This window comes from Panicum virgatum, chromosome 5N (genome assembly GCF_016808335.1).
Source record: "Panicum virgatum strain AP13 chromosome 5N, P.virgatum_v5, whole genome shotgun sequence".
In the NCBI taxonomy this organism is placed as follows: Eukaryota; Viridiplantae; Streptophyta; class Magnoliopsida; order Poales; family Poaceae; genus Panicum; species Panicum virgatum.
The window spans coordinates 19,739,470-19,752,815 of NC_053149.1; the positions used below are offsets into that span (position 1 = coordinate 19,739,470).

At 48.0% G+C, this 13,346-nt stretch overlaps 1 protein-coding gene across 2 annotated transcripts; it reads right to left on the reverse strand.

Annotated features, from left to right (window-relative positions):
- Window positions 1-6,833: 6,833 nt before the first annotated feature.
- LOC120676141 (S-adenosylmethionine synthase 1) lies at window positions 6,834-9,180 on the reverse strand. Of its 2 annotated transcripts, none has more exons than XM_039957361.1 (2): window positions 9,049-9,180; window positions 6,834-8,452 (listed from the first exon to the last, which is right to left on the reverse strand). In XM_039957361.1, exon 2 carries the CDS (start codon window positions 8,407-8,409, stop codon window positions 7,225-7,227), a length of 1,185 nt encoding a protein of 394 aa, XP_039813295.1. In that variant the 5' UTR covers window positions 8,410-8,452; window positions 9,049-9,180; the 3' UTR covers window positions 6,834-7,224. The 2 variants fall into 2 exon arrangements, with proteins under 2 accessions (XP_039813295.1, XP_039813296.1); XM_039957362.1 differs by having other exon boundaries at window positions 8,996-9,126.
- Between the last annotated feature and the right edge of the window lie 4,166 nt (window positions 9,181-13,346).

A 13,346-nucleotide genomic window follows, 5' to 3' on the forward strand; every position in this document is an offset into this window, starting at 1 on the left:
TAAATATTTCTTAACGTGATGTCTTGGTGTTTGTATATTTGTAAATATATTAGTTCATCTAATTAGCTTAATTATATGCTTGCATTTCACTTTTAGTTAGTTTCAGATATTCTCTGAAAATGAACACATACGTACGACCAATGAACGTATACTACTGTAGAGCTCCGGTGCGTTTAGCAATTATAAAAAAATAAATAGTAATAAATAAAATAAATAAAACTAGAATACGGGAAAAAAAGGAAAATATCATTCCAACCGGTGCCAATGGAAACCTAAGGCACCGGGTTAAATACCCGGAGTCTTAGGAAGGCGCTATTGGTCTCGGTTTGGGGGAACCGGTTGGAAAACCAGTGCCGAAGGGTGTTTTCAACTGGTTCTCATGGCGTGTTTTCTAGTAGTGGACGGTGAGGCGAGACAGCGCTGGAGCTGAGCCACGCCAGCTCTTGGTCAGGTCAAGGCCGGTGGCCAGCTCGTCCAACTTGTGCATGTGGCCGAAGGCCGGCTTCGCAGGTTAGTTCAGCAACACCAACGCACCACTACTACCTACCGGCAACAGCGCACTAGTTCAGCCGCGCCTGCCTGACTTCAATTAATTTCCAGCTCCAGCTGCCTGCCTAGCTACTTCGTCGTCGTCGTCGTCGCCGTCGTGGCGCGTGGGCGTGGCGGTGGCCGTCGTACGTTACCTCGGTGCCTCGCGCACGACGTGCCACCACGGATCGCAGGAGGTTTGACTAGGAAAAGAAAAGTTGCAGTCGAAGTTGAGCACTCAGCACCAGCCAAGATGCTTCAAAGAAGCTCAGACATGCAAGTGCTCCCCCAAGGAGGAAAAGGGATCTCGGCAGCAGATGGATGGTCGCCACCACGGGGATTTTTTTTCCTCTTGTGCCGTGGTTGGTCTACTTCCTCCGCGCGCGAACGCGAAAAGTCATGGTGTAAACAGCTCTACCAACCATCCAAGTGGCACTCGGTTCTCATTTTCAGTGGGTGAATTCTTTCAAAATGATATTCATATGCTCCATGCTCCACACGGTCGAGTTTTTTATATTCATATGCTCCAACATAATTAGAGCAATGGTGAACACCTCCCAAAAGATCAAAAGTTAGCGGACACCACATGATTTCAAGCAATTTATGGGTTGATTTTTCCATTCTCAAATGGCATCCCCTATGGTCTCATTCTGTCCCAAATTATATTTTTTGAAACATAATTTTTTGAATGGAATTATAGTCCCAAATTATAGGTTGTTTTGATTTCTCTAAATACATCATTTCTCTATATATGCAGATATATACCCAATATCTAGATACAGAGAAAAAAAATATATATGTAGAAGAGTCAAAATAAATTATAATTTGGAATGGAGAGAGTAGATGTTTTCCACCATCGAAACCTAGATATTATTTCGCTGGCGATAGGATAATTGCTGCTTTGATGCTGCACGTACGATGCATGATATTAATTATTATGCTTGCGTTTTCACAATAGAAAGATGACAAGGGTAGGCTCCATGTGCCTCCATGGACATTTTTTTTTAGAAAAAGGATTCCAAATCCGGCCTCTTGTCTGCATGTGAACGAGATGAGCATGTGTATAGATGGGGCTCGTATGGTGGTGATGGCCGGTATGGGGCCCCAGCTCAATGGAACCAACACGCCACCACTGGCAAAGTTTGCTTCTTGGCCAAACGCGCTACGCCAAATCGGATCCTGCCTCTGCCCCCCATCATATCATTTTCATATTCGAAATAGTATAGCAGAAAAAGATATATAGATGAAAAACGACAGTAGAAATATTCTTATTCTTTTTTTTTTTGCAAACTTTCATCTCATAGAATTTGAAACTAAAACCATGTACAAGGTGAACAGAGAAGACGTGGATAAATAGTTGGGAAATCTCGAAAGCAAGTTTGTGCACTATTCAACAAGTTCAGTAGCAGCAGTTGAATTCTATTTGACCTTGTCAGCCGTTTTGGTAAACCTAAACTTAATCACTCGGATAGAGAAAGAAAAAACAAACTTCTCATGTACACTAAGGCCACACTAGTGGGGAGTGTCATCGCACGGTTACCTAGATTATAAACTACTCCCTCCATACTTAAAAAAAAATGTCATTTTGGACAGCCATACGGTCTCCAAAGCTTAACTTTGACTTCTTATTTTTATAAAAATATTTATCACAAAGTGATATATTTATACTTTTATGAAAATATTTTTCAAGACAAATATATTCATATAATTTTTATATTTTGAAACTCAACAACTTAAAAGCTATTCATGATTTATGTTCCCAATGTTTGACACAAATCTTGTCCAAAACGACATTCTTTTCGAGTATGGAGGGAGTAGGTAACTGAGCCGGTTGAGTGTCATGGTGATGACATTCCTCTCACATCTCATGACACTCTCCCTTCTATCTTTTGTCACATCAGCAAATTTAATGCTCATGACTCTCATGACCCTCTCACTGAGACTGGCCTAAGAACCAAAGTAAATAAATACCCGCGAGCTCTCTAGTTAGCAGAGTGAAGCCGTTATTGAAGTCATTAAAAGTCTTGGACAGATAAGTCCCTTTCTGAAGAATATTTGTGATCCAATATACGTCGTGATCACGCCAAGGGGATATATAGAATGTGTGGTTTCAAGTCGGTTTCCATTTTGATTTTTTCCCCCTTTGCACAGGCTCTCACTGTCTCACGCACAACAAACGAGAATTGGCACGTCAGACATTCCGTCTATTTTTTATATACTCCCTCTATTCCAATTCATAGATCGTTTTGACAAATCTAGATACATAAACTATCATATATCTAGACTTAGTGCTTATCTAGAACTAGATGGCTAGATGCATAGCAAAAATTAGATTTGGGATCTACATTGTGGAACAAGGGAGTATAATATTTAGAATGAACTAATTAGTTCATCTTAAAAATCATGTATATTTAAAAAGAAGCTAAGCAAGCACAACGCCTTTTTCCGATAGATATTTTCTCCGCAGCTAGAAGACTGTCGGTGCACGCGATGAATGCATTTATATAAGATAGTAAACCATGTGGCTACACGAATGGAAACCAGTATTAAATCATGCTACCTTCTTCACTGTAATAAAAAAACAAGAAGCAGCATGCTCCAGGCCCCCACAAGTGTTTCTTCAAGGAAAAAAGGAAAAGAAATTGTGAGCTTGACCTGAAGGACATGGACGATAGGCTGCCGACCTACGACTGAATGCGATCTATTGTGGGGTCAGTTGTGGTGCGGTGATGGCCGGTTTCTGGCCACCGATCAGAAACCACCCCGCCGGCACCCTCAACGGCCGGCCGGCCGGCGTCACGGCCAGACGCGCCGACGATTTCTCACCAGCCAGATGGTGTAATCCGACATTTTTCAGTCTATTTCACTACAAAAACCAATGCGCTACGAGGCAAAAGGTTTGCCATCTCACACTTCTGCGCGTGTTTGTTTGTTTCCCTCCCATTTTGGCATTGCTGCTTTGCTCGGTTTACGGCGAAAATAGCCGGCCAAACACGTGCATGGCATGACTGAGAGCCTGTACGCCGGCTCCACGGCTGGCTGTCAAGTTCACTGTCAACAGTTGAATTCTTGCTAACCCTGCCATGGCTGTCAGTGTCAACTGTTTTGGTTTTTGAACGGATATGCCATAAATCATGATTGCGTCTTCATAATTAACAAAGAAACAAAACATGTTCCATGCCCGTCGTGAATCTCATGATTTTTAATAAATAAGAAAAAATGGGAGCCTGAGCGCTGATCGTACGGCTGATTGCGCTTATGGCCGGTATGGGGCCACCGATCAGTGGAGCCACATGCCAGATGGACGGTGCTGATCTGGATCGCGGAAACGGCCATGCCTGCCCGTCGCTCGCGGACGCCGCCGGCGTGTGGCTGGACGCCGGCTCCACGCCGGGTTGCTCACCTGCCGCTATCGTCACGTGGCGTGCTCGCACTCGCATCTAGAATTCCAGATCCGCGGCCAGGCAAGCCCAGCCCCCACCCACCGCCACCGGCCGCCGCTCGTCGCCGCCGGCCGCCCCATTTTCGGCACTTCAATTTCGCACCCACCATGCCCTGCAGGCAGAAACTGTTGCCTTTGCCTCGGCCCGGATCTCATGACAGGAACGATCGGCGGCGTTCTGCGGCTGCTCCTGATTGAGGCCAGCATTGTAGGGTCTGCCCGAGTGTAGGAGGTGAGCACAGATTTCACTGTGCAACATTTGGGTGCTAGTAGGCAGTGGGCACTGGTTCAAGTAATCAAGTTGGCTACTTGTGGAAACAACAAAGATCCAGGCCCGTCCCCTCTCTTGCCAATTGCAGTATCAACTGTGTACCTTTCAGCCTTTCACAGTGGCCAGAGGTCACATGAATCTTTCATGGTGCTCAAAGGGCAGCAACAGAGCAGCACAAACTGGATGGAGGATTTGTGAGTTTGCTACGACAGCTCATGGCCGAAAGGCTAAGATTCTCTAACTTGCTTAAGTAAAATTAAACAAACATTTACTTAAGTATTTTACACAGTTCCATAATCCAAATAACAAAAATAATCCGCACCAAGGATAATACATCGAGATGGGTTTATACTTCATCTGACAAAGAAGCAGCTAGGCCCCCACGTGGGCGACTAGGGCGGCGGCAACCCTAGGGCTGCCACCAGCCCCTTCCTCCTTCTTCCACCTCGTCGTTGTGGGACTGCCGGAAGCCCGCGCAGACTGCAAGGAGGGTGGCGGCGAGGCTCCCACTCCGAAAGGTTGCGAGCGCGCGGGCTGGCGCTCGGTGGCCAAGCTCGCGATCGCAGCTGGGCTCAGCGTTGGACACAGTCAGGCGGGAGGCCGGCGGCGCATCAAGCCCCGGCTAGAGCGTCTGCAGTGGAAGGTGCTTTAGGTGTCGCTCGGGGCAAGCTCGGGTGACTGCCGACGAGCTTGGGGCACCGGATCCAGTGTCTTGAGAGCGGATCCGGTGCCCCCGAGGTCTAATCTGCATCGTGTCAGGTCGGATCTGCACCAGCGGCTGGGGTGGCTTCCCAGTGCTGCAGGTCGGCGGTGGCCGGATCCGCCACTACACCGGCCAGATCTAGCGCTGGGGCTCTTGCTCGACCTCCAGCGGTGCTCCAGCTGTGGATGGCCAGACAGCGGTCGTGGTCGCGCCTAAGTCTCAACAGGCGGCGACCGTTGGCGGTGCTTCGCCTTGCTGCTCATGCGAATCATAGGATTCAAGCAGCGAGTACGCCATCTGGTTGGAGGGGTGGCTGATGCAGTTGTGCGGTTGCTGCATGCAGTCAGCGCGTCGATGCCCCTTCGAAGAGGCTGTCGTGGGTTGGCAGGACAACGGCGGAGGTCTTTGTGAGCTCTCGACGGCCAGAGGGCGCCCTTGCTTGGCATTGGCGTGCTGCTCTCTTCCAGAGGAGGCACCATGGCTACAACTCAAATGTTGCACCCTGCTACTCGTCCGAATCACCAAGGATTCAAACAGCGGGGTGCATCACCAAGGATTCAAACAGTAGGGTGCAGCTTAGCCGCAGCAAGATCAATGGTCGTGTGCCTCGCTGCAATGTGCGAGCCTCTGAGGGTTCATGCAACGAGGTACATGGTCAATAGAATCACAGGCGAAAGCCATGTCGGAAGCTAGCTAGCCCCAATGATGACGACGTTGCCTCGCTGCAATGTGCGAGCCGCTGAGGGTTCATGCAACGAGGTACATGGTCAATAGAGTCATGGGCGAAAGCCATGTCGGAAGCTAGCCAGCCCCAATGATGACGACGTTCTTGGTTCTTGGTGTCGTTTACCACCTTGGAGTGCATCGTCGCTGCAGTTCGACCCCTCATCTTGGCCGGGCCTCGAGGCGATGTTGTGAGTTGTAATTCTTTTATCAATGGTTGTGCCACGCTTGAGTCCTTAAGCTAACACGTGTTGTTGCATGTGGTTATACCACAACCACAAATCGTCTTATGTTAGGCAAATGGTGTAAAATTTTGATTATTAGGCGGGCCGTTATGGTCCATAATGAAAATGAATCAAGTGGGGACGTTCTCCCCGTTGACCCTAAAAACACACAGCTAATTGATGGTTTTTTGTTGAGATTTTGTTGCAACGAAAATTCCAAACTTGTGTGCTATTTGTGGAGATTCATAGGCACGTAAACTCTATTGTTGACACTGGCTTTTGGTGGGAGTTACTTTGGTTTTTATATTATTTAACTATTGAAAAAATAATTAACTAAATTCCTAGTTTAATTCTTCAATTAGTAAGTAAAATGTCTTTTGTTAGATGCCGTTTCTTGTGTGACTCCTTGAGTGGTCTTTATTTTAGCTGATAACTACAGCAGGCTTAACAGGTTATGGATTGAAAATGCTGATAGCTTCAGCAGCCGTGGCATGAGCAATGGACGGCATTCAAGAGAGGAAAAGTCACTCCTGACTTTGCTTATCCAAGTTAGAGAGTATGTGCCGCATTGCTAGTACTATGTTGGATTGCATATGGTTTTATTTCAAAAAAAGATCACATATGGTCATTTGATTGACATCAAAACAGAGTTTTCAGAGACAGACTTCTCACCTCGTGGATGATTTGGAATGAGCGCACGCAATAGAAGAATTTTTTTATAACAAGCAGCAATCGGCTCGCGGACTTCAAGCAAACTTGTGCTTTCCCTGCTTAGGTCGCCGGCTGTTTAGTAATGTAATTGTTTTTCTTAGTTGTTGTTAGAGCCTTGAACCTCTCCTGCTTGGCTCTAATTGTACTGGACACTTATCTTCTGTCTCTGTCTCTTGATAAAATATGTGCTCAGACATGTTCGGAGAAAAAAAAAATTGAGGGGCCACAAAGAAATACAGTAACATACGAATTATGATAGATCAAAACTGCAAATCTCTCAGCAGTTTCAGTACGACTCGAAAAGGGGCGGGGAGAAAGGACGAAAAAAAGATACCGGACGACCAAACTAGTCAAGGTAAGATCAGCGCGTAATCCTGGCTGCCACACCAAATTTTACCCAATCACTAAGCCGCCACCGGCGACATGGCTTGCTGCGGCGATTGCCGAAGCCTTCTTGTTCATCTTCTCTGCATCTTCTTCTAAGGAAGCAGCCAGTCACTGATCAGACACACATCCAGGAGCAGGAGCAGCAGCAGCAGCAGCAATGCTTGCAGGTAACATCAGCAGCAAGAGGTAGTAGATGATAGCACGGAGACAAGACACTCAACGTCCTCTTCGATCTCTAAGCTGATGCCTTTTCGAACTTGAGGGGCTTCACCACCTCCCAGGTGAAGTCGGCGTCGTCACGCCCGAAGTGGCCATAGGCGGCGGTCTTGATGAACCTGTTGCCGCCCTTCTTGAGGTCGAGGTTGATGGTGATCATCCCGGGCCTGAAGTCGAAGTTCTCCTTGACGATCTTGAGAATCTCCTTGTCGGGGATCGTGCCGGTGCCGTACGAGTCGACGAACACCGACAGGGGCTCGGGCACGCCGATGGCGTAGGACACCTGCACGAGGCAGCGGCGGGCGAGGCCGCTGGCCACGATGCTCTTGGCCGCCTGCCTGGCGATGTAGGCACCGCTGCGGTCGACCTTGGTGGGGTCCTTGCCGGAGAAGGCGCCGCCACCGTGGGCGCCCCAGCCGCCGTAGGTGTCAATGATGATCTTGCGGCCGGTGAGCCCCGCGTCGCCGTGGGGGCCTCCGATGACGAAGCGGCCCGACGGGTTGAGGTGGAAGATGGTCTTCTCGTCGAGGTACTTCTCCGGGATGACGGGCTTGATGACGTGCTCCTTGAGGTCGGCGGCGATCTCGTCGTTGGTGACGGTCTCGTCGTGCTGGGTGGAGATGAGGACGGTGTGGACGCGGACGGGGACCATGGCGCCGCCCTCGTTGAGGTACTCGACGGTGACCTGGGTCTTGCCGTCGGGCCTGAGCCAGGCGCAGGTGCCGTTCTTGCGGACCTCGGTGAGGCGCGCGCCGAGCTTGGTGGCGAGCACGTGGCTGAGCGGCATCAGCTCGGGGGTCTCGTCGGTGGCGTAGCCGAACATGTGGCCCTGGTCGCCGGCGCCGATCTCCTCGGGGCGCTTGGTGAAGTGGCCGTGCACGCCCTGCGCGATGTCGGGGGACTGCTGTTCGATGTTGACGAGCACCTTGCAGCGGTCGGCGTCGAGGCCCACGTCGTCGGAGGTGAAGCCGATCTCGCGGCAGGTGTCGCGCACGATCTTCTCGTAGTCGACGGTGGCCTTGGTGGTGATCTCGCCGAACACCATCACCATGTTTGTCTTGGTGCAGGTCTCGCAGGCCACCTTGCTGTCGGGGTCCTGCGCCAGGCACGCGTCCAGGACGGCGTCCGACACCTGGTCGCACAGCTTGTCGGGGTGCCCCTCGTTCACGGACTCGGAGGTGAAGAGGAAGCTCTCCGCCGCCATTGCTGCTGCCTAATTGTTCTGGGGTAAATTACTCCACCAACCTCTGCGGAAGGGAACAATCGACGAATCAGAATCTGCATATCCCCAAATCGACTGCAGATAGCTCGAATTGAACGACGAACAAATAGTAAAATCGATGCCTTCAGATCTGAAAATTCGCGAACAGCAGACAGCACAGCATGCAGAGGATGTAAGATCTAAGCGAAGAGCTCCCTCCCTCAACCAGAACACCAGAACCCAGACGACATCCCACCGAAACACCAGAAAATTCAGAAGAAATCCCAACTTTTCTCCATTGCTCACTAAGAAATTTTCTCCATTCAGGAAAAAAAATCACTTTTTTTAACCCCCAATTTCTGCTCCAATCCTGATGCATAGCTCCTTATTCTCTACACTACCGGCGCCCTTAAATCCCTCGAAATGATCCGTTGGCCTACTACTAATAATCAATAGAAACCAGCAAACGAGATCCACGCAACCGCTAGAAGCTCAACCACAGATCCAGCACCACCCCCAAAGAAATGTTCACCGAAAGAGAGAGAAAAGACCCAGTTTCCCACACACCCCCAGACAAAGGAGCACGGACCTAGCGAGAAGCACGGCGATCGAACGAGAGGGAAGCGGCGAGGTGGCGCTCACCTTGCGCTGCTGCTCTTTATTCGGGACCGGCAGGAGGGGAGAAGAAGCGGACGGATGTGTGGCACGGGGTCTCGGGAATGCTCGGGGGCCGCCATTTATAGCCGCGCTGGATCCGGGGAGGCCGGTGGCCCGGTGGGCAGGGGCGCACGTGAGGACGTCGCGGCCGGACACTGACCGTGCGGCCCCACAGCGGGGCCGAAGCCACCCGCTGGGCGGTCGCCGTCCCTCACCAACCCCACGAGCACCAACCCCACATGATGCGGACCCCACCACACGTCCTCACCTAACATTTCTCTCTCCCTTGGCGTCCTTTTCTTTTCCGTTTGGAATATTTTCATTTCTTTATTTCGAAAAAAATATTTTTCCATTTCTTTATTTCAAAAAAAATATTTTTCCCATTTCTTGTGCCTCGTCGAAATTTCTCAGGCTCAAGCTGAAATGGAAAATAAAATTTCTCACCCCACCTACTACCACTGGTCCCATGAGGAGCTATTTATTTTTATCTTTTGGGGTAGAGGGAAATTTCAAATTTGGGATGGCTCGATGAGATGGTGGTTGCCGAATTTCAAGGAAAAAGAGTTTGGTTCTCCCCAATTTTCTTCACATTTGTGTGTAGCTGGTGCGGTGGGACGTAATATAAAAATATGAGATTTACTCATTTTTAAGGAGACTTAGACCATGTATTTGCGTAAGTCATCAATGTGGACCGTTGCATCCCGTCCACGATCGATCTGTGTGTCTTGTTTTGTTTGTTTTTTTATCTTGTTTTTGTGTCTAGTATTATAAGTGACTTACAGAAATACAATATCTAAATCACGTGATGAGGAGCTAAAAGTATTGTATCATTGTCAACACCTAAAACTGGACTGCAAGAAAATAGTACACTCAAAGTACTTAAGTGGAGGTTAGCAATCCTCTCGCTTGAAAAACGCTGGGCTACATGAATCATGTGCTCTCTTGAAAATGCATAGTAATATGACACATTAATTTCCGCATGGTTTTTGTGTTCGAAATGAGGATTAAAAAAAGGGGAAGGATAAAGAAGGTTAACGAGAGAGAAAAAACGACGTCACAATGATTGTTTTTGGTGCTTGGTTTGGTTGCCCTTGCAAAAGTCTTCAAAAGAAAAGGTACTATTTTTCAAGTGTTTTCCATGAGCATGGGAGCAAAATGAATGATCTTATAGGATCGGAGCGTCTTCATGCTTCTCGCCTATCTCTAGCGGTGAAAGGGATGGGGATTCTTTCCACTATTTTCTCTCCTTGATGTGGTTGGTGCTATGGACTTATTTATTCAAACTTACGGCGCTGCATGAGCCTTCCTCGCTGGATCACTTTTGCTTTATTTTAGAAAAAATGAAGCAAAAGATGCATGATAAGCATTCTAATTGATTTTGTTTGTCAGAGACCATGGTAGGCAAGCTTACGTCAAAAAATAAAAGAAAAATTGGTACGATGCGGTGGTCTGGAAGAATACAGAGTGGACACCAAGAAAGACTTGCGCATGCTCACTCATGGCTCCATCTCCAAGGTGTTTAGTTGATGAAAATTTTTGGTACAAAGGTCACATCAAATGTTTGACTAGATGTCGGGAGAGATTTTCAGGCACTAATTAAAAAACTAATTACATAACTCGCTTGGAAACCGCGAGACGAATCTTTTGAGGCATTTGACCGCATCATTAGCACATGTGGGTTACTGTAGCACTTATGGCTAATCATGCACTAGTTAGGCTCAAAAACTTCATCTCGTCGTGTACATCTAAACTGTGCAATTAGTTTTATTTTTTAACTACATTTAATGCTCCATGCATGTGTCTAAAGGTGAGGCAAAAAGTTTTGGGTGAAAATTTTTGGTAACTAAACGACCTCTTTTTTTTGCGAAAAGGAAGAGCTTTCCTGAATAACTTAAGTGTTTACATCCTGAGCAGCTAAGTGCTCGACACTGGTAGGATAGCGTTCACGCCAAACTGCACTATGGTTCAGCCTTTTGGCCAGCTAGGCTAACTCATGTGCTAACCTATTACAAGCTCTTCCAGTATGACGAAACTCCACTCCAGGGACTCTTCCGGCCACCTCTAGGGCTTCTCTGATGACGAAATATGAGGCCGAGCGCTGGGACGTTGGGTTGACCAGGAAGCTGACGACGGCCGCACAATCCGACTCAAGGATGATCGGACCCGACGTCCACTCGGCCGCAAGAGTCAGTCCTTCTCGACATGCTTGCGCTTCGACCTCCTCTGCTGAGCCAGCTCCAAAAATCTTCTTCCATGCGGACAGCACGATTGCGCCCAGGTGATTCCTAATCACCACCCCGATACCTGCCTCCCCTGACGATTCAGTAAAAGCTGCATCTACATTCACCTTGAGCTTTCCATCCTCAGGGGGCTTCCACCGTTCCTGCGTTCTAGCCAAGCCGTCGACACCAGCTCTCATCGGCTCTACTGGCTTTTTGCCTTTATGATCTTCTTCTGCCTGCAAGGAGCTTCCCTCCAGGGACTCCCAATAATTTGTCAGAAACTTGGTCGACGCGCCCCCCCGACCCAGCGGCCGGCGTGTGTCCATTCGTTACGCACGAACCATGCCCGCCACAGGATGAGAATGAGGCGACCGGCCTCCTCCTTGGTTGAAGCACCAATCACCTGCAGGAGCCACTCCGGCTCTAAAAACGACAACAAACGCTCGTCAGGTATTAGCCAGCTGGCCCTCATGTTCTCTCGTAACGTGGCCGCATGAGTGCAGCGCACAAGGGCGTGGAATTCTGTCTCCTCCTCCATGCCACAGATCTCACATACTGCTGACCACTCGAGGTGGCGTCGGTGCTTGTTGGACTTTGTCGCCAGACCGCCATGGATCACCTTCCACACAAAAATGCGTACCTTGTGTGGAATTGGCAGCAACCAGAGCTTCTTCCAAACCGTTCTTGAGCCATCCGGGCGCCCGCTTGAGGACCCGAGATTGGAATCCAGATCCCGTAAATCCATCCCGAGCCCGTACGCACTCCGTACCGAAAAACAACCTGACTAAACGGCCTCTAATCTCTCTCTCTCAACTTTCAGAATACAGAGTGGACACCAAGAAAGACTTGCGCATGCTCACTCATGGCTCCATCTCCAAGGTGGCAAATTGGTACGACTAGTAAAAAAAAATATGCACTTAGCAGTTTTTCGATTAATCTCTCTCTCTCTCTCAACTTTCAGAAGTCCTAGGTAGTCAAATATGAAGGGACTAGATTTTTAAAAGGTTCCGTTTCAACTTTTCGAACAGATTTGTAAACGGTAAAGACGTGCCAAACCACAGTTTAGGGAAAAAACAATAAATCTACAGTGCATTTTCAAAAACTTCAAACAAATTGCAGTTTTCACAATGCCATGATTTTTAAGGTTTGTAAGATACAGTAATTTAGCTGCAGATTAATTTGCTTGGCAAGCTAGAAGCCTATTAGTAGAATTGAAAAAAGAAAACGAGCAGGAAGCGCATTGCTCTTGCGGTGTCGGATTCGCGTTAGAGACAACCGGACAAGCTGGTCCAGCGGTAAAGCAGCTGCTGCGTGGCCATGGCGACATCTTCCAGCTGACGCTTCCCGTCGCCAACTTTTTTTTTTCTCCTGATAGTTGTAACAGAGTCTTTACCATATATTCCCTCCGTCTCAGAATATAAGCATTTGTTGATTTTTGCTGGTTACGTTTGACCATTCGTTTTATTTAAAAAATTTATGAAAATATAAAAACAATTATGATATATTTAAAATATATAAAACATGTCATAACAAAATAAATAATATTTTCACAAATTTTTCGAATAAGACGAATGATCAAACGTGAATCACAGAAGTCGATAAATACTTATATTTTGAGACGGAGGGAGTAACAAAGAGCCGTTGGGCTCTGACATGAGAGTAAACAGTATATATTGGAAAATGGTAAAGGAATATACACTAGTATATTCTTATAGACAACGGCGTATATTTTATCTGCAAAAGCAACAGAGCTTTTGGATGGATTGATGGCATATAATAGTATAATACTAAAAAGAGTGCTTCAAGTACAAAACTTTTTTCTCGGTCCTAATTAACAAATACTGAGTAGTAGAAACGGGATAAGAAAATGGTTCGTGGAGGATGAGAGGAACTCGAAGCCTGTCGCAACAGCACGCATGCTTGGTGAATGGTGATGGCGCCATCCCATCCGGTGTCTGTTTCTCTGTCTGGTCCGGGTACGCCTACGGGGCGGCAAGATCCGTGGCCTCCATGGACGACTTCGCCTCTCTTTCCCTGGAAGGTATGCCGGGCATGCCGCAT